Genomic DNA, 20,238 nt, shown 5'->3' with positions numbered 1-20,238 from the left:
ACACACACTCTCAGTGTCACACACGCTGTCACACACTCCCCATGTCACACGCTATGTCACACACAATGCCCCACGCTATGTCACATGCTGTCATGCTGTCTCTGCCACTCTCATTGTTACATGCTATGTCACACACTCAGTGTCACTGTCACACTCTCAGTGTCACACACTGTCTGAGCATGTCACACACTGTCACACTCACTGTTTTACATGCTATCTCACACACACTCCGTGTCACCTGCTGTCCGTGCCACACACTCTCAGTGTCACACTGTCTCTGTCACACAGTGTCACACACTATGTCACACGCTCAGTGTCACATGCTGTGTCACACACTCTCGGTGTCACCTGCTGTCCGTGCCACACACTCTCAGTGTCACACTCCATGTTACACTCTCAGTGTCACACTGTCACACACTCAGTGTGACACTCCATGTCACACAGTGTCAGAGGCTGTCACACTCTCAGTGTCACACACTAGGTCACACTCACATTGTCCCATACTCTCAGTGTCACCCGCTGTCCATGTCACACACTCAGTGTCATTCTGTGTCACACACTCTCAGTGTCACACACTATGTCCCACTCACATTGTCCAACACTATGTGCCACACTCTGTGTCACCCACTGTCCGTGTCACACACTCAGTGTCACACACTGTGTCCCACACTCTCAGTGTCACCCACTGTCCGTGTCACACACTACATCCCATGCTCTCAGTGTCCCACGCTCTCAGTGTCACCCACTGTCAGTGTCCCACACTACATCCCACGCTCTCAGTGTCACCCACTGTCCGTGTCACACGCTCAGTGTCACACACTGTGTCCCACACTCTCAGTGTCACCCACTGTCCGTGTCACACACTCAGTGTCACACGCTCTCAGTGTCACCCACATTGTCACACACTCTCAGTGTCACACACTATGTCCCACTCACATTGTCCAACACTATGTGCCACACTCTGTGTCACCCACTGTCCGTGTCACACACTCAGTGTCACACACTGTGTCCCACACTCTCAGTGTCACCCACTGTCCGTGTCACACGCTCAGTGTCACACAGTGTCACACACTCTCAGTGTCACTCACATTGTCCCACACTCTCAGTGTCCCACACTACATCCCACACTCTCAGTGTCACCCGCTGTCCGTGTCACACACTACATCCCACACTCTCAGTATCAGCCACTGTCTGTGTCACACACTACATCCCACGCTCTCAGTGTCTCACAGTCTCAGTGTCACCCGCTGTCCGTGTCACGCACTCAGTGTCACACACTCAGTGTCACATGCTCTCAGTGTCACTCACATTGTCCCACACTCTCAGTGTCCCACACTCCATCCCACGCTCTCAGTGTCGCACGCTCTGTGCCACACTCCGCTGTCCGGCCGTGTCCCCGTGCCGTGCCGTGCCCGCCGCTCCGCCCCCGCCCGCGTCGCGCCGCGCGTGACGAAGCGGCGCCGCCCCCGCTCGGAGCCGGCGGCGGCTGCGGCAGCGCGGCCGGGCCGGGGCGGCGGAGCAGAGCGGAGCGGAGCGGAGCGGGGCGGGCGCGGGGGCGGGCGGGGCGAGGCCAGGCGGCCCCGCCGGGCAGGGCGCGCTGCGGCATGGATTACCCCGAGCCCGGCTCGCCGCAGGGCGCTCGGCACCTGCCCGGCCAAGCCGGCGGCTACGGCAGCGGCGGCTACGAGCGGCCGAGCCGCGGCGAGGAGGAGGAAGCGGCGGAGCAGGAGGAAGAGGAGGAGGAGGCGGCTGCCCGCGCCCGGCCGCCCCGCCGCCCGCAGCCGCTCCGCGCCGCGCTCTCCACCTCCTCCTCCGAGGGCGACCCCGAGCCGGCGGCGCCGCCGCGGGAGCGCAGCCTCAGCGACGAGGCCGCCGCCGGAGACTTCGACTCGGCCGAGTCCGGCGCGTCGCTGCGGTACTCGACGGGCACGGGCGGCGAAGGCAGCGAGGGCGAGGGCGCGGGGCTGGGCAGCAGCGACAGCGGCGGCAGCGGCTTCTCGCTGGCGGCCACCGCGCTGCCCGAGAGGCGGCGGCCGGGCGGCGGCCGGCCCCGCTATGAGGTGGTGCGGGAGCTGGGCGCCGAGGAGGTGCGCTGGTTCTACCGCGAGGACCGCAAGACCTGGAAGCCCTTCATCGGCTACGACTCGCTGCGCATCGAGCTGGCGTTCCGCGCCCTGGGCAGCGGCGGCGGCGCGGGGGAGCCGGCGGCCGTGGAGCCGGTGTGCGTGCGGAGCGGGCTCTACGAGGTGGACGTGGCCAGCGCCGAGAGCTACCCCGTCTATTGGAACCGTGAGTGCCGGCCGTGGGGCGGGGGAGGTGGCCGCGGTGCCCCGTGGTCCCCACGAGGGATGCTGGGCATCCCCCGTGTGCGCACGGGTGACCCCGCCGCGGGGACACCGGCTGGGACACCGGGCGGCCTTCGCTGCCCCGGCCGCGCTCGCTGCCGGTGTGTTCCTGTATAAGGGATATATAGGACAAATTGTCCAGGGGGAGAGGACCCGCGGTGCCCATCTCCAGCACGTAACTGAGCGAGGAGGGAGTGGGCATTCCCCTTCCAAGGCTCAGGGACGCGGCGCTGGGCATCGCACCCTGCCAGGGACACTTGCAGGGGAAAAGACTTGGTCATCGCTGAGAGAGGGGACTCTGGGCAATCCCCCTCCCCGAGGATGAGCGGTACCCCCCGCTCAGGGTGTGCTGAGCACATCAGGCACCTCCAGCAGCACAGGAACTGAGCATCTTTCCCCTTCTCACCTCCCCGTGCACACAAACATGAAGGACACGATCTGGAGCATGCACACCTGGCACCTGAGGCTTGGGAAAGAGAGGTCTGGGCATCTGCTAGTTTCTTGGCATGTGTGGAAGAAAGTGGGAGGGAAGGTGGCAGGGAAACTTCTTGTGCCCTGCTTTTCCTAAGCAGAGGGTGAGTGAGGGTTGGTGTTTGCCTTCAGCACTCTCCCAATTCCCTCCCTGCACACCTCTCCTTCAGAAGGAGCAGAGTAGAAACATCAGTTGTTTGTCCACTCCCTCCTCCCCACAGACATGTCTTTGATCCTCATTTTCAGTGAGGAATGATGGAAGCAAGGGTTGTCCCTGTTTTCCCCTTTGTGACCCTTGTCCTCTCCACTAGGGAAATGATGATGTTGTGCTTTCTATTTCATTTCTCATCACCTGCCCACTGGGAGGAGGCATGAAGTGGGATTTCTCCTCCTTTCTCTTGGAGGAATTGCAACAGGCACCTCATACGTACATAGTCCTTAATTCCTACCCTTCCAATAGAGGGAAATTCGTTTCACCCCTCAACTCCAAAATGAGGTGGGAATACACCCCCTGTGCCACCCTTCCCCTTGCATTTGTGTGTCCTTTGCTGGGACAGATGACAGCAGAAGTGAAAGAGGGCCAAAACCCCCATCTCCCTGCACTTTTCCCCTACTGGGAAGGGCTCAAGGGTCTTGCTGGACAAGTGAACCCCCGTTTTCCTGGGGGTGACAAGCTGTGCTCACCTGCTCTTCCTGAGGACTTGCTTTCCAACTGCATTCCCTCAAGGACAGGGGAGATGTCGTGGAGTAGAGTGAGCTGCAGAGGAGCTGAGCATGTCCTGGCATGGGCTTGGCAGAGGGGCAGGCAGGTTTTCCTCATCTTGAGACTCAGGTGGGGGTCTCAGGGGAACAGCAGAGCTGTTTCAGAGATGAAAACCAGGGCTTTCTGTTGTTTTCCCTCTTTATTTGTCAGCCTCTTTACAGGGGGGAGGTCCATAAATGACAATACTGTGTGGCACAGTTCACTTGTGTGACAATTTGTCTTTCAAACCATCACTCCAGCAGACAGACACTGAGCCCCAGGAGCGAGCAGAGGTCTCAGCCCACACAAGCTCTGAGCTGGACGAGCCTGGGCACAGCTCCTTGAGCAGAAACTGGAGCTGCTTCTCCCCGTCACCACGCTGAAGCCCCTTGCTGTTGGCACTGGGTGCAGCTGCCACATGGTTCCTGGGAAGAGATGGTGCAGGACACCCAGGGGAGGAGGAAACTGCTGCCATCCCTGTAACTGTGCCTAGGGAGAGAGGGGAAGGAGCGAGCAGAGCTGTCAGGTGAGGCAGGATTGCTCCTGGTAATGGGAGCAAGAGGCTGCACTCGTCAGCAGCTTAAAGGTTTAATTTCTTGACACCGTGCCTTGTCCATTTTGGAAGCTGATTCAGTCTCATTAAGCTCGAGGAGCAGATGTTCCAGAGGACAGCATAGGCTGTGCAGAGACGATTTCTGGTGCTGGGAAGGAGAGATTCCCAGAGGTTAGCACCAGAGGCAGGGGAGGAATAAACTCCTGGGCCTGAGCAGACTAATGACGGGGATGATTTCTAGCCCTCAGAAAGCTGATTAAGGGGAGTGCTCAAGTCTTTTCTTATTAGCAGGTCCAGTCCTTTGCAAGGCTGAGATCAACTTTTGGTCTTTCAAGGGGCTTCTGGTGCCTTCTGGCTTAACTTCCTCACTTCACATTTCCTTGCCTCTATTCCCCATGAGTGCCTTTCTCCCATTCTTCCTGACTGCTGCGTCCAGATCTGAGAAAACAGATCCCAGGATTCAGTCTTATCTGTGCCTTTGAAGGCCTTGGTGGAGCCATAATTCCCATAATATTCCCATTTGGTAGCATGTCCAGTAATTCTGGATCCAAAGGGTGGCTGCTGCCCTGACGTGGACGTGTCAAACCAGCCGTGAGTGGGGCAGGAGAATCCTCCTCTCTGACCACACAGGCATGAGGTATGATGAGTAGAACTGCCTTAAATTGTGCTGAGGTGCCTGCTGAAGAGTGCAGAAACTACTGGCTGGGTTTTGCTGATTCATGGTTCAGCTCAGAGCAAAGGTCAAAAGCCTTTCTCTTTGTTATTCTGCCCTTTTTCCTGTATGTGCTGGGCTCCAGGGGAGGCTGCTGTCACACAGCCACCACGCTGAGCAGTTGTTCCTCAGCTGGCAGTTCCTGGGGAAATCATCACAATCACAATGCCAGGGAAATGTTGGTTGTAGCTTGGCATGTGCAGGAGTATTTCTTTTATATCTGCATTTTAAGCTCGCTGCAGGATTCGTCGGTAACATCAGGAATATCAGCCCGAGCTACAATTTGAGCAGATTAATTACTGAGAATTTCATCCTTACCTTGTGACCTCTGGGATTTATTTAATTAGTGCTGTAGAACCAGCAAAGATGGTTCAAGAGGATGAAAATTATTAGTGTAGGCTTTCAGATAAGTCAGTAATTTGGAGCAGGGCTGTTTCTTGTTTTTTTGTGGAGATGACAAGTGTGATATTTTATACAAGGGTCTTCTGTTTAAATCTGTCAGGTATTTGCTTTTTCCAGGTTATTTTTCATGGGTACTTTGTAAAGTTGCCTGTATTAATTTAAATTATTCCACTTCCAGACAAAGGTTTGGTAAGGCCGGGTTTTTTTGTTTGTTTGTTTGTTTTTGTAATGTATATTATTTTTCTGCCTAGCAGCTGCTGAAGTCTATTCAGTAAAAAGCCTATTTTTGTATTTTAAAACAAATTTATTCACTAGAACCATCCCCGAGTGAAGATGTACTGATATAACAGATATTTTCCTGACTTTAATCTGGAAATACCTGTGAATACAGAGTGGACCACTTGGTCTTAAAATTAAGATCTTTCTGCTCAGACTGGAATTGGGCTGCTTTAAAAAACCATTTTAGCTGCCTTCTTGATCAAGATGAAAATTAAGGGAATGAAAAATCAAGAGCTGATCACTGTTTGTGACTTTCATTTGGTTTAGTCTGCTTTTAGCAGTGTTCTTAGTCATTTTACAGCACATTTAGTTGGTTTTGGTGTGTTGGACAGTCTTTGAAGTTAGTTGATAACAATTTCCTTTATATAAATGACCTTTTGATTGAAGGCTGAAGTCCTGAGTGCTATTTTATGGCTTTTTTTTATCTCCAGGTGTGTAATTCTTTTGCACATAAAACACAGACAGTTTACTTTGCAAAGGTGAAATGTTGCTTTCACTACTCAAAATCTTTCTGGGTTCTTTTTTGTGCTGTTTTCACTGTATTATCCTTTCAAAAACATCTTGTAGCTCAGTTTTTGGCCAATTCCTTCCTGACCAGAAGGCCTGGAAGTGTCCAGGGCCAGGCTGGACAGGGCTTGGAGCAGCCTGGGACAGTGGAAGTTGTCCCTGCCATGGCAGGGGAAGGAATGGGATGGGCTTTAAGGCTCTTTCCAACCCAAACCACTCTGGGATTCTGTGACCTAACACACCTAGGTGAAATAACTTTCAGATTTGCAGTGTTCCATGTATTAAATCACATTTGTTTCTGTGTGTGGTTAGGGTTTTTTTTTTTTTTTTTTTTTGTGGTCTCTCAGTAGAGAGAGCTTGGAAATTTTGGGATGCTTTCACTAGGCCAGGGTTGAGGTGGCAGCACTTGGGATGTGTCTCTGAGGGCAATTTTCTTCCCTGAGCTCAGCTTTCGTGTTTTATTTAAGCATATTTAATCAAAATCAATCTCTTGTCTTTCCCCTTCAAATGGGACCAAAATAATTCTCCAGTGGATGGTTCAGCTACAGCAGAGTAGCTGAGGATGGACATGAAGATGGACATGACAACAAGAGTTGTGCTTGTCCTTTAATGTGGTCCAGCACTTTTCCTGCTGGATTTATCCACAAGGATGAAGGCAGAGATGCAGGGAATATTTGGATTACAAGCTGTGGGTGAGAGGGGTGTTTTCTGCTGCAACTGTGGCAGCAGGAAATGTTTGTGGGATGAGAAGGACGAGTTCTGCTCTGACTTCATTCAGGCTTGAACACGGGTTGGACAGTGTTGAGATCAAAGGAATAGGGTGGGATTTAATTTGGAGGTGACAGAGTTGAATTAAGGACAGGTGAATTTTTGTGTGTGTGATGCTCTTTTAGGGAAAAACAACACTGAAAGCACCAACCAACACCTTGTCCAGAGCTCTTGGAGGAGCACAAGGATGTGTAAGAGCTGTGCCAGTTAGTGAGCAGAAGGCCTAGATGGAAAAAAAAAAATCTGCAAAAGAGCAAGAAATTAAAATAAGAAGCAGGAGCAGTAGAATCTGTCAGGTTGCAAACAGTGAGGGTGAGGGAGTGGCGTGGGTGTTGGCTGGAGAAAAGGTCACTGGTGTGATGTGATCTGTGTGAGTGGCTGGAGAGGAGAAACTCCACAGGTAATAAATGTTGTAAACAGCAGGATTAGTGAGCACTGGGATCAGGAACACAAGGTTCAAGTGGGATCCCAGGCAGTGAAATTTACAATGAAAGAAACGAAAAGTGTTGCCAAGAGAAGCTGGGGCTGCCCCTGGATCCCTGGGAGTGCCCAAGGCCAGGTTGGAGCAGCCTGGGACAGTGGAAAGTGTCCCTGCCATGGCAGGGGAAGGTCTTTAAGGTGCCTCCCAAACAAAACCATTCTGGGTTTCTGTGAAAATCATACTGGTTTTCTGGTAGGGGAAAAACTACAGGGTTAGAAAAAAAATGAAGGAAAATTTAAATATGGGGATGAAGGGATAGGGAATTCTGGAGCTGGCCTGGAGAAGATGAAAGAAGGAAGTGAGTTCAGGAGGAAAGCACAGAAAAGTAATCCCTGTGGTGGAGAAGGGAGGAGTTGAAGCCATGCAAGGGCATAATAACCTTTGCTGTCATCTTGTTTATTAGTGGCAGGTCCGAGGTGTGCACTGAGACAATCCTGCTCTTCTTTATTTTGGAAGATATTGCAGGAACCTGTTGGTCTGTGCTGAAACAATCCTGCTTTTCTTTATTTTGGAAGATATTGCAGGAACCTCTTGGTCTGTGCTGGTGGAGCTGGGGAGCACAGCAGGGTTTCCAGGAGAGCACACTCATTGTGCAAAAGCCCCCTGGCTTTTTGGAGATGGGCTGGGAGCACACACTCGCTTTTGGGAGGTGCTCACGTGTTGGTCGTGTGGCACAGGAGTTGTTCCTGTGTGGTTTTTAAAATAGTCAGGTCTCCCTGGGGGGAAAAGAGCTGATAAAGGACAAATTCAGTGGTTCCAGCAGCAAATGCCAGTGGTGGAAGTGCTTCAGAGCACTAGGATTGAAGTTTAGTGAACTGTTTTAATGGATAAGAATTCAATAAAAATACAATTCTAGGTTTAAAAGTGCAGCCCATTTCATGTTTTGAGAGTCCAAGGGTTTGGTTTTTTTTTTTTTTTTTTTGATGAGTGCTTCCTGCTTGACATGGCCTGTAAAGTGAGCTTTAGGATTTTGGCTTGGGTCGTCAGGATCAGGACTGTGGAAAGAGCAATTGTGGATATGGAAATTAAACTGTTACCTTAAAGCAGGAAAATCCTTCCTGATTTAAGGATTTAAACTTATGTCCTGGAGCCAGGCTGGGAGAGCTGGGGGTGCTCACCTGGAGAGGAGAAGCTCCAGGGAGAGCTCAGAGCCCCTGGCAGGGCCTGAAGGGGCTCCAGGAGAGCTGGAGAGGGACTGGGGAGAAGGGATGGAGGGACAGGACCAGGGAATGGCTCCCAGTGCCAGAGGGCAGGGATGGAGGGGAGATTGGGAACTGGGAATTCCTGGCTGGGCTGGAATTCCCAGAGCAGCTGTGGCTGCTCCTGGATCCCTGGCAGTGCCCAAGACCAGGCTGGACAGGGCTTGGAGCAACCTGGGACAGTGGAAGGTGTCCCTGCCATGGCAGGGGGTGGAACAAAATGATCTTGAATTTCCCTCCCAACCCATTTTGTGATTCTGTGTTTTGGGATGATTTACAGTGTTGGTGACTTGGAGCATGTTCATCACTTTTTGTGGGGTTCCTTCTGTGTTTGACTGGAGCCAGCCCCACAGAGCAGCCTTTAATTCCTGGTTGCTCGATTCATAGTGTAAATGGATTAAAAACAGTTCAGGGAAAACCACTTTTAGGCTGTTGCTGGAATACTTCAGGCAGTCTTGGTAAATCAGAGGCAATTCCATGTTTGCAGCAGAGAAAAAACATCTATTCCTGCCTCTGGGATCCAGCAGGGGAGCAAACACTGAGGCTCACAGGCTGAGCTGCTCTGGAAGGAAAATCCCACTTGTGCCAGTGGGATTGAAACTCAAATGGAACTTGCACCTGGAATTTACAAATTGCTTCAGTGAAGCAACTGGGAGTTACTGGATGAACCAGCAAAATGATGATTTTTACTGCTCAGTGAGTGAAATCTCTCTTCAGTTCAGTCACAGGCTCTGTGTCCCTCTGAAGCTTTCTGAGGCTTCACCCTGGAACTCCTCTGCAGGATTTTTCCTTTTGGAAGAGCAGGACAGGTCACATGTGTTTATGGTTGAACCAGGCTGGGGCCAAACAAGTGGTTCCATTAATTTAAGAGTCAGTCACCTGCTGTGTTCTGAAATAAACTGAAGGAGAGCTAGAAAGGTGTGCAATGTTAAGCTTTTTTTTTTTTTTTTTTTTTTTTTTTTTTTTTTTTTTTTTTAAGTTTAAGTGTGTTATGTTAGGTAGCAAACATGAAATAATGCAATTTTAGTTTGGGGCTGTTTTACTACAACATCACCATCCTCACAGACAAGAATTTCTTCCACTTATCTAAACTTAATTCCAGTTCTTTCAGTTTGAACTCATATGTCCTTGTACTATCCCTAAAGTTCCTGATGAAATATACCCAGAACACGATTTTAGGCTTGGTATAATAGGAATGGATGACATATTTTTAAAAAATTCTCTAACAGCACCCTTGATGTTATTCTGGAATATATTTTTATACATTTATTTATTTGTATTTATATAGATAGGCACTGCCACAGGTTGCCCAGAGAAGTGTGGGTGCCCCATCCCTGGAAGTGTTTCAGGCCAGGACCTTGATAAATGTTTGAGCACTTCATTATTTGAATAACTTTCAGTTTTAGATGTCACATTTGCAGCCTCGAAGTTGCCTTCAGCTTGTGCAGATATTATTCTCACATGCTGCAAATTGTTTGCCACTGCAGCGAAAAGGAAATCAAATTTAAGGAAATGTTACAACACCAAAAAGCAGGAACCTGAAATTACTACACTGAAAAACATCTCAATTTGGCAGTGCTTTATGAGCTTGTGTTTCTTGCCTAAGCTCTTGGCTTTGGGCTTGGAGAGCTGAGAATTGTCAATCTGAGCAAAGCACCAGCTTTAGTTTAAATTCCTGAGCCTCAGCTTTAGTTTAAATTTCTGAGCCTCTGAGTTTTGTTCTCCTGAATCAGGGCAGGTGAAGAAGGGTCCTTTGAGCTGTGCAAAAATTGAAATTTAAGGCTATGCCCCATGCAGCAATGTGGTGGCAAATAATGAATGATGGAATTGATGTTTTAGAAGGGAAATTAAGGCTGAGTTAAGACTTTGTTGTGATGGGTTAACCAGTTTTTTATGCCAATTTCTATTAGATGTGATCACACAGTTTTAAAGATCTTCATGAAGGAGGAGTAGCTGGGTTATACACATACACTACACACACATGCAGTAGTTTCTATGTTGCCTACAGTTTTTATTTTAACATAATTCTCGTTATTCAGAGGATTTTGGTGATTATCATAATGCAAATCACTCGTGTTCTTATCACACCATTAATTACAGCACTTGTATTCTTTTATCTTTGGATTTTCAGGGAGGAAAAAAAAAGACCCATTTGTGCAAAAATAAATAAATCCTTTATTGCAGAGTAAATATCTTAAACTGATTTTCTCTAAAAGTGGTAAAATAAGTGTGACTAATTAAAATTAAGTGGTTTTCATCTACTTTTAATCTCCACCATTCAGATTTATTTAGAAATTCTTTTATAAATAAACCATGGAAGTGTATAACCAGTCAAATATGTTGATATCCTTCAGCCTGAAGCACTGCCAGCTGTAGATTATATGGTGCAAGACTTAAGGCAGTAAAGAAATCAAGGCAAATCCTTTCCTAGGGATTGAGATTGTAGGGATAAGGATAACTAACACTTCATGTTATAGATTTGGAATTCTCTATTGACAAAAAAAGTAAATTAAATTACAACATGATGTAATTCCAGTGTCTTTAACTCTTCCATAAAACAAAAGTAACTGAAAGAATGTAGTTAAAGCTTTCTGAAATATCTGAGTGTGCAAGACATGAAAGAATTTGTTGAAGATGGATAAGTGAGTGCTAAAAAAATTGCTGAAATTAGGTGCTGAAATGGCAGTTCTGGTTCATCACTTTTTAATGCTCTTTACTGTCATAAGTTTGCATTAAATCTTCTGGGAATTTTTCAGTGACAGCTCCCGTGCAGGATTAAACAGAGGAACTGTGGTTAGGAACCTCTTTCCCACAGTCACAGATTTTACTGAAAAATCTCCTGTGTGAAATCATTTCCCCAGCCCATCCAGAGTATTCCACGGAATTACCACTCGTGCACTTCCCTGTCTTCATTGGCTGAAGTCTCACTTGCTTTTGGAGCTGGTGGCCTTCAGAAATTTGGTTGTTGTTGGTTTTCTCAGCTTTTAGAGGGATGGGGTAACTGAGAGGCGTTTTAAATGATTTTATTCCATTATCAGTCTCCATGAGTAGTGAGACACAAGAGATGTAAAACTTAAAGCTGTTTTATCAGAAGGCAACTTATTTCTTGGTTAAAATACTTTATAAATGTTCTTTAGCCTATTAGCTTTTGCTACACAGTGTTGTTACTACTTCTAACACCAATCACCTGTATTTTTATCCCACGTGGTCCTACTACAGTGCATCTTTCACAGCTCTAATTCTCTGAAATATCTGGTCTTCTTGCAAGGCTATTATTTTGAAACCTGTTTCTAGTTAAGTCTCTCAACAAGTTGTCACAGAACTGGAGGTTGTCAGAGTCATGGGATGGGACCTTAAATCCCATCCCATTCCACCCCTGCCATGGCAGGGACACCTTCCACCATCCCAGGTTGCTCCAAACCCCATCCAGCCTGGCCTTAGACATTTCCAGGGATCCAGGGGCAGCCACAGCTGCTCTGGGCACCCTGTGCCAGGGCCTGCCCACCCTAATTTCTCCCTAATATTCCCTCCTAATCTCCCCTCTTTTAGGTTAAAGCCATTCCCTGTGTCCTGTCCCTCCATCCCTCTCCAGCTCTCCTGGAGCCCCTTCAGGTCCCTGCAAGGAGCTCTGAGCTCTCCCTGGATCTTCTCTTCTCCCAGCCTGGCTCTACCCTAATGTGGTTTTGTGTGCTGTGATCCCAGATTTGATTATCTTGGTTCTGCAGGGCCACGTTCAGGTTTCTGGGAGCCAAACCGCTGCTGGTGGCAGGAAATGTCATTTTCTGGCTTCTTCCTCCTCCCCTTCCAGGTGGTTTTCTCTTGAGGTTTTCCTGTAGCTCAGGGTTCAAAGCTGTCCCCCCCCTCCAGCTTGTGATGGGAAATAAAAGCAGCTTGTGGTTCAGGCTGCTTTGGCTGCTCTGAGAGTGTGCAACTGTTTAAGGGAGGGAATGGAAAAAAGAAAAAATGGCAATTCCTTGGTGTCCCCCCAAAATCCCACAGAGCTGGAAAACAGAACTGCCTCACTCTGGTTTTCAAACCTCCATAATTGTCCTTGGATCTGAAAATTATTTATATTTGCATATGAACACCCTTTCGAAAGTCAGATGTATTATTTATTCCCAAACTCAACTGTTCTGCAGTGATTTTATGTGAAAATTTTTCTCAGTTTTTCCTGGCTGAGCCTTTCTGGGAAGGGCTCAAGTTATGTTTGAGAGCTACTGTTGAGTGCTATGGACTGCTCTTGTAAGGAACCACTCTGGGAAAGTTTCTCTCAGGCAAAAAGAGCCTGCAAATATTTATTTTAATACTTGATGGTTAGAAGTTTAGAAACCTGTAGGTGGTAATTCCCATGTGAAAAACTTGAAGCCCTTCAAAACTGGAAAAGAGGTGTCTTGTATTCACTTAGTTTGGAGTACAAAATAGTATTCATATGATTATTATTAAAAAAAACCAAACATATCTCTGCCTGTGGATTCAGTGAATGGAGCCTCATCAGACTGCTCAGTCAAGAATTAAGGAATTGCTCCCAGATTTTCCCAGTGAGGATTAACATCTGACGTAGCCCTGTCACGGCTGCAGCCACAATGGGAGCCTTTATTTCCCCTCACATTTCATTTCTTCCTACAGACAGAGCTTTGTTTGGGAGGGCAGCCTGCCTGGATCTGTGTGCACTGGAAAATGTGGATTTCTGACAGGTGTAAAATGTCTGGGAATACAGCAAAGGTTTAGGAAAGAGACTGGTGTGGTTAACTTTCAGTTCTTGAAAACTGAATATTCATCTTTCACCCTCCATTGGTGGGATGTAGACTCCAAACTTAATCTAAATCTTCATGAAATACTGAATTTTCCGTGTGACTTCAGGTGCATTTTACAGCCACTCAGAACTTTGGTTTTTCTCATATTCTCGAGGATTCATTTCCACTACACAGCCACACCCTTAGACCACCCCATCCTCTTTATGGACCATGACCCACCCCCAGCAGCTGGAATTCAGCACGATTGGCTCCTACCTGGAACAGCTGCTTTGGGAGTTGTGTTTTCCTGCTGCTCACCCCTCCCTGCCAGCTGTGCCAAGGTGCCATCACCCAGCTGTGTGCCCTCCCCCTGCCACAGAGCTGGGAGCTGGTTGGCACTGCTGGAGCTGTGGAAATGGTATTTTCCTGTAAACCTGGTACAGCAAAGCTTTCAAAATTGGCTTTGGGACCTCTGGAGCGTTACTTGCCCCGTGGGGAGATTATTTCGAGGTGGTTTTCCTTTTGTTTTCGTGGCTTATGCATTCAGTGGTCTGAGGGATGAAAAATTCAGAGGAGTTCAGAGGTTCTGAGTGAATTGTGGAGGTGTTTGCAGTTCTCTGTCACGTTCTCAGCTGCCAGCAGTTGGTGTGGAAATGGCTTTTGGGCACAGCCAGCCCTCGTGGTGTGTCTGTAGTGGAGGGCAGTGCAGAACCAGGAGTTTTTGGGAGCTGAGCTTGTGCTCACAGAGCATTGGGACCAGACCAAAAACCACTGCCCGTGGCTGGGTCACCTCACCCAGACCAAAGAGATCCCTCCTGTGCTCAGCAACTCTGAAATCGATTGTTTCACGTTTAATTTTCACCTGAATTTCATTTACTGCACGTTTGCATCTATTGTTTCTTCTCCAATTTGTCCTTGCCAGCTTTTTTTCTACCCTGTTCCAGGTCAGAGCAGATCTTGGAGCAGTGAAGCCTATTTTTTTTTTCCCCCTCATCCCCTTTTTTTTTTTAAGCCTTTTTTTTTTTTTTGTGGTTGAGTTCTTATTTGCTTTGTGGAGCTAAATCTTTGTGGTCAGTATAACACACACAGGATATTTGGTTTTGGCTGAGTCAGTCTATACATACATACATATATAAATATATATCTATATATGTGTGTGTATATAAATGTGTGTATATATGTATAAATATATATATGTATGTATAAATATATATGTGTTTATATATGTGTGTATATATTTCAATGTATATTATAAATATGTTTATTTATTTATATTTTATAAATATATGTGCACTGGAGGTCACTGGCCCCACTGCTCCATGCTCTCAGCAGACCCAAATCTCTGCTAATCCCATAAAAACCTGGATTTGGGATCTTTGAGGCTTGTGGAGCACAGGCACACACCGAATTTCTCCTTGATTTTCCCAATGTAGGAGGAGAAATTCAGAGCTGAGTTCCAATGGATGTCACTGTCCTGGGTAGAAGAGGGGACTTTTTGCTCCCTGTAATTAGTGTGGGCAGCAATTAAGCACAGTTTGATATAGGATAAGCACCAAGTTACTTTTTTTATTAAGAGATTTCTCTTTTGCCACGTGCACAGCAAATGCTGAGCCCCCACTTTCCTCGTTTGGAGAACCGAAACTGAAACGAGAACAGCAGTAACCAAAACCAGCCCTCAGTAAAACACTGATTTTAATTAAAAAAAATAAAAAAAAACAACTTGCATTTTTAAATACCACCACTTCTGCTAATTGATGTGTAATTTGGGTTGTTGGAAATGCCCTGGAAGTGTCCAAGGCCAGGTTGGACAGGGCTTGGAGTACTGGGATAGTGGAAGGTGTCCCTGCCACGGCAGGGGTGGCACTGGATGCATTTTAAAGTCTCTTCCAACCCAAACCATTCTGGAATTCTCTTTTTCTGTCCATCTCTCACACCCTCACACACAGCTGGGAAATCTCCTTAGCTCAGGTTTGCAATCACACTACATTTCCTGCTCTCAGTTTGTGATTTGTTGCGTTTAAAAACCCTCTCTTTTTTTTTTTTTCTTTTTTTTTTTTTGTATTTTTATTTTTTTTAGAGACGGAAAAGATCCCTGTAATGCGTGGACAGTGGTTTATTGATGGGACTTGGCAACCCCTGGAGGAGGAGGAAAGTAATTTAATAGAGCAGGAGCATCTCAACCGCTTCAAAGGCCAGCAGCTGCAGGAGAGCTTTGATATGGAAATATCCAAACCTGTTGATGGGAAGGAGGGTAAGATTGTTTAGATCACTCTAATACATCTTTTTGGATGCTTGGGGTCTGCTTTTCCTAAGTAAGAATGTGATCTGCTTTGGTTTTTCATCCTATGAATTGGGGAACATCAGTTTGTTTTCCCATTTTCCAGTGCAGGGTTTCCTGCTGCAGCACCTTTGGGGAATGCTGTAAAAATTACAGAAACATCTTGTTCCCGTTGTGTTTAGTATCTTTTAAATGTGTTTGAAATCTCATTTCAAACTGAAATCTCTTGCTGGGACAAGAGGAGTCAGTGTCCAAAGGCAAGCTGGCTGATTGCTCTCTGGCCAGCATCCCTAACTCTGCCCTAAAGGGAGTAGGGTCATTTTTACAAATCACATTCCATTTTCCATTTTTATTCAGGCTGGATTTATTAGTTTTCAGCTGCAGTAAATCTTGGGCACTCATTCTGTTGGGGAAGTCCTTACATTTTAATGAGCAGGCTGAGGATGTTCAGGTAGTGTTGCTGGGAATCTTGGTCTGCTGCATGGAACATTTTTTAAATTACTGAAATTACTGGTCTATTATTTAATGTACACAGTTTAACTGATTGCTCAGAGCAGGTATTGCACAGCAAAAATTCAGTATTTTTTGCCCTTCACTCTTCTGGTTGTCTCTTGCTTGAACAATCTACAAACCACAAGCTGCAAGTACACAGGGCCCTCAGGATATTCCAGTAAGGATTTAGTTGTGTTATTCCTTACAAAGGAACTTTATTTTTGAAGTGGGGCTTTGTGCAAAGCAGTCACACCGTGTAGGAATGGCTGTGTTTTGGCCATGACTCCTCATGTGTGAGCTGCACGAGTGAAAAAAAAACCTTGGTCATAAATTGGGAGCACAGCAATGCTCAGGGTAATTCTGCAATCACTGTAAGGAAAATCAGAATGTCATTTGTTGATTTAGGGAGTTTTTTCAGCATTACAGAGAGTTTCTAACGCCCCTTTAAAACTTGCGAGGACTTTATGAATTGAATATTTTTTTTTTTCCTTACTTGTGCTACTTTAAAAGATCTTTTCTCCTGCCAGGGCTGCAGAATAATCTTCTGCTTCTGTCCAAAAGGTGCATGGAGTGGTGTGAGCCCTGAGCCACACAAACATCCTTCTGGAAGGCACTTCTACCTCTATTTCTGATTTATTGTCCCACAGGCACAAAGCTCAGGGTTGTTAGTGGCAGGGATTTATGGTTTCTTACATGGAAAGCAAATCTTTGTGGTTCCTGAGTGCTGCCAGCCTTTGGTAGTTTAATTTTTGAAGGAAGGCTGCAGTGGTACTTGGATTCTCCTTACAGAGTAAATAAGAGAGATCAGGGTTGGGTTTTTTTTTCAGAGAAAGTCTGAACTGTGGAACAGAAACTTTCAGATTTGATGTTGGATGGACTGGGGAGAGTGATGAGAAAGATAAAACCACTGATATTTATGAAAATATAAAAGATCAGAAAAAAAGAAACTCCAAATTCAGGCACCGGTGCCACTTTTCTAAAACCAAAGTCAGAAAAGAAAAAAGGCAAAACCAAAAAAAAAAAAAAAGAAAACCCCCCAAAAACCCAAACAAAAACCCCAAGCTATGTATGGCATCACTTCAATGGTATATATGTCAAGTCACCAGTAGGTTTTTTGGTAATAATAGAAGAGTTTCAGGACAATTACAGCTGACAGTGTGTGAAAAGTGGTTTTGTCACTCTGATTTTCCTCTCAGTACCTCTTGGATCCTCTGGCATCCACAAATGCCATCTGCAGTGGCACTGGGAGAAGCTCTGCAACTTGAATTATTGCTGGTGAAATAAACAAAGTCAGCTGAATTCAGTTTATAAATTTCTTAAACGCTCCATTTTGTTGTAGTTGCATCCTGTATGGAAGAGTTTTTGGTGCCATCAAGGTTTACAGGTACCTGTTATTTATGATCAGTGGAAGTTGAGCTAAATCTGTGAATATCCACTGGGTGACTCTTCCCAGTGCTGTGATAAAATTGTGAGGGTTGAAAAGCTGGCCATGTCCTCTGATTCCTCAGCAAAATTAATACAAGGTGCTGTAACAGCCCCTTTGTACCAAGAATTACTCCAGTGATTAAATTTATCAATTCTATTCATTTTGTTAAATTTATTAATTCCAATTAATTTATTAATCCTGGATTGCAGCGTGTTAACAAGGAAATCACCAGGCTTCATCCAGGGCTTTTGGTGGTGATAGGAGGGATAAATGGCCCATTATTAACCTCCTAATCCAAGCAAACCTTCCTCTGAAAGTGCAGAATTATTCAGGAGGCTCCAACCTGCAACCTGAAAATAACATAATGCCCATGCTGACATTTAGTTGTGTTATTCTTTACAAACAAAAGTTTGTTGTGGTTTTTTTTTTTTTTTTTTTTTTGGGAGCACAAGGAGCTTTAAATGCAGAAAGGAACAGAAAGCACAGATGGCAGGGAATGATTCCCCAAGCTCTGTTCTCCACGGGGCAGCCTGGAGATCACTCCTTTGCTGAGCAAACTGCAGCTTGCATTTTGATTTTCATCCTCACAAAGCGTTTCATTTCGTGCCTTGCAAAATGGGCTTGGTTTATGATGCCTGATGCCAGTGACTCCTCCTGGTGCCTGATGCCCTTCAGTGCATCAGATAAATTATGATTGGAATGGCAGGATGCAGAAATGGGGGCACTTTTTGATCCAAAGGAGCTTGGCCAGCAGGTGAAGGGAGGGATTGTCTCCCTCTGCTCTGCTGGGAGCCCTCTGGAGCCAGGCTGGGAGAGCTGGGGGTGCTCACCTGGGCAGGAGAAGCTCCAGGGAGAGCTCAGAGCCCCTTGCAGGGCCTGAAGGGGCTCCAGGAGGGCTGGAGAGGGACACCCGTGTAGCAGTGAATAAACTTTAAATTTACAGAATGACAGAAGATTTAGAAAGCTACTTTTTCTTCATACTTAGGCAGCCAGTGAGTTCAGCACCTATCTGAAGTAGCCCATCAAAGGAGCAGCATTTTCCAGAGATTTCTGGCATATCCAGGCTGCTGTGAGATAAAACAAGAGCACTTAAGTTCCTATCATCCACTGCTCCATGACCTGTTTCAGGTGCATTCATTTAGTGAAGATGGAGTGAAGCTGAAAGCTTTATCTATGTGATAGGAAGGCAGGATAGGAGCAGATCCAGTTCTTTGTATTTGCACAGAGAGGTGCTCAAAATTCAGCTGGAAATCACCCAAGCGACCTGATTCAAACCTGCAATTGGATCTGACTTTGAAGTTGATCCTGATCTGTGAAGAGGATTGGAGCAGATGAACCCCAGCAGTCCCTCTGCCAAAAAATACCCTGTGATCAAGTCTGTGATTCCATGATAGACATACAGAAATAAAAAAAAATCCTGTCAGTTAGAATTAGTATTTCAATGCATTGGTTTTGAGACAGCAGAACTCTATTGGGTTTTTTCTTACAGAATTTCAGCATGTGGTCAAGGCCACAAAACCTCTAAAAATTGCATTTGGAAGAGCTGATATTTTTTTGTCTTAGCTTTCAAATAGTATTTTCTCACTGTATAAAAAATTCATGTAGATTTTTGGCACAGCTAAGTTAACCTTTAGATGGGAAGCTCCTGTTCATAGAATTGGAGACTCGTGCAGGTCAGGAGGGATCTCTGGGGATGCTCAAATCCAACCTCCCTGCTCTGATGAGAGCGGGTTGCTCAGGGTGCTTCCTGTGGGATTTGCAGACTCCACAACCTCTCTGAGCAGCCTGATCAGTATTTTACCACCCTCACCATGAAAAGCAATTTTTCTTCTACTTTCCTTGAGCTTCCTGTGTTGATTCTTCCCGAGGGAAGTAAAAAGCCAGTACAACATTGCAGATTAAATTATTCTGTGGAATCCCAAGTGCTGTAGCTCTGAGCCTGACTTTCCTCCCCACTCCAGAGAAGTGATGTGCAACCATCCTTTTACACTCTTTGGGGGAAAAAAAAATAAAAAAAAACCAAACAGAGCTGTGCTTAAAATTGAGGTTTTTAGTGCAAATTTAGGAAGGGTCAGTGTGTTCTACGCTGTGCCAAGGGAGGGGGATGATGTTTTAGGTCACTCTGGTGTCACCATGTCCCAGCTGCCTCCTACTGCTGCCCTTAGCTCTGTTGTGATGCCAAAACTGGTTGTGAAGAGTGAAGAAATTGAGTTTGGGACCTGACACTTCTGCTACAAAATATTTTGGTGTTTTTTTAATATATATACATTTTAGTTCTTTCTAGAAAATGTGACTTCTTTCTTTCTTTTTTTTTTTTCCTAAAAATGGTGATACTAATGAAAAAAAAAAATGACACCCCTTTTAAAAATTTTACTTTGAAGCTCAGTGTTTTTACTTTTAGTTCTCTACTACCTCCCTCCCTTCTCCCTCCCTTCTTTGTTCAAATGGAGAGGATATAAGGAGAAATCAGATGCTGCATGTCTTAAGAGAAAGCATTCCCAAGGTACAGTAACTGCAGATTTCTTTTTTTTTTTTTTTAATTTTTTTGTAGTGCTCCTGGCTTAGGAAGCTTTAAATTCCAGTTTGCTTGTCTCAGTTAAATGTTAGATTTACATGCTTCAGTTTTTTTGAGCTGTATCCATGCCATTTCCTTCCAAGGGGAAGGAAAAAGCATCCTAAAGCTTAGAGGGAAAGTAGAAGTGTTGTGAGTCCTAGAGAGAAGTAGGTGCTCATAGTGTCATGCAGTAATTCTTATTAGAATTGTTTGTGGCTGATGAAAACTGTGAACATCTGTTTCTTGCACTCTTCCTGTGTGGTTTGGCTTTTTCAATAAAATAAAAGGGACTTTTT

At 46.0% G+C, this 20,238-nt stretch overlaps 1 protein-coding gene across 2 annotated transcripts in view; it reads left to right on the top strand.

The window, feature by feature from the left end:
- The first annotated feature begins 1,587 nt into the window (after nt 1-1,587).
- Nucleotides 1,588-20,238, top strand: part of DDHD1 (DDHD domain containing 1) — a 65,376-nt gene continuing 46,725 nt past the window's right edge. Inside the window, exons 1-3 of one of the 2 annotated variants that reach the window (XM_053946590.1) lie at nt 1,588-2,289; nt 15,270-15,443; nt 19,790-19,891. In XM_053946590.1, coding sequence (XP_053802565.1) covers nt 1,605-2,289; nt 15,270-15,443; nt 19,790-19,891 — 961 coding nt within the window. In that variant the 5' untranslated portion in view covers nt 1,588-1,604. The remainder of the gene's footprint in view (nt 2,290-15,269; nt 15,444-19,789; nt 19,892-20,238) is intronic. The other variant, XM_053946591.1, reaches the window with a different exon arrangement.

The sequence above is a fragment of the Vidua chalybeata genome, chromosome 6, assembly GCF_026979565.1.
Source record: "Vidua chalybeata isolate OUT-0048 chromosome 6, bVidCha1 merged haplotype, whole genome shotgun sequence".
Taxonomy (NCBI): domain Eukaryota; kingdom Metazoa; phylum Chordata; class Aves; order Passeriformes; family Viduidae; genus Vidua; species Vidua chalybeata.
The sequence above is the reverse complement of the archived record's forward strand: the minus strand, read 5'-3'. Positions and strand labels throughout refer to the sequence as shown.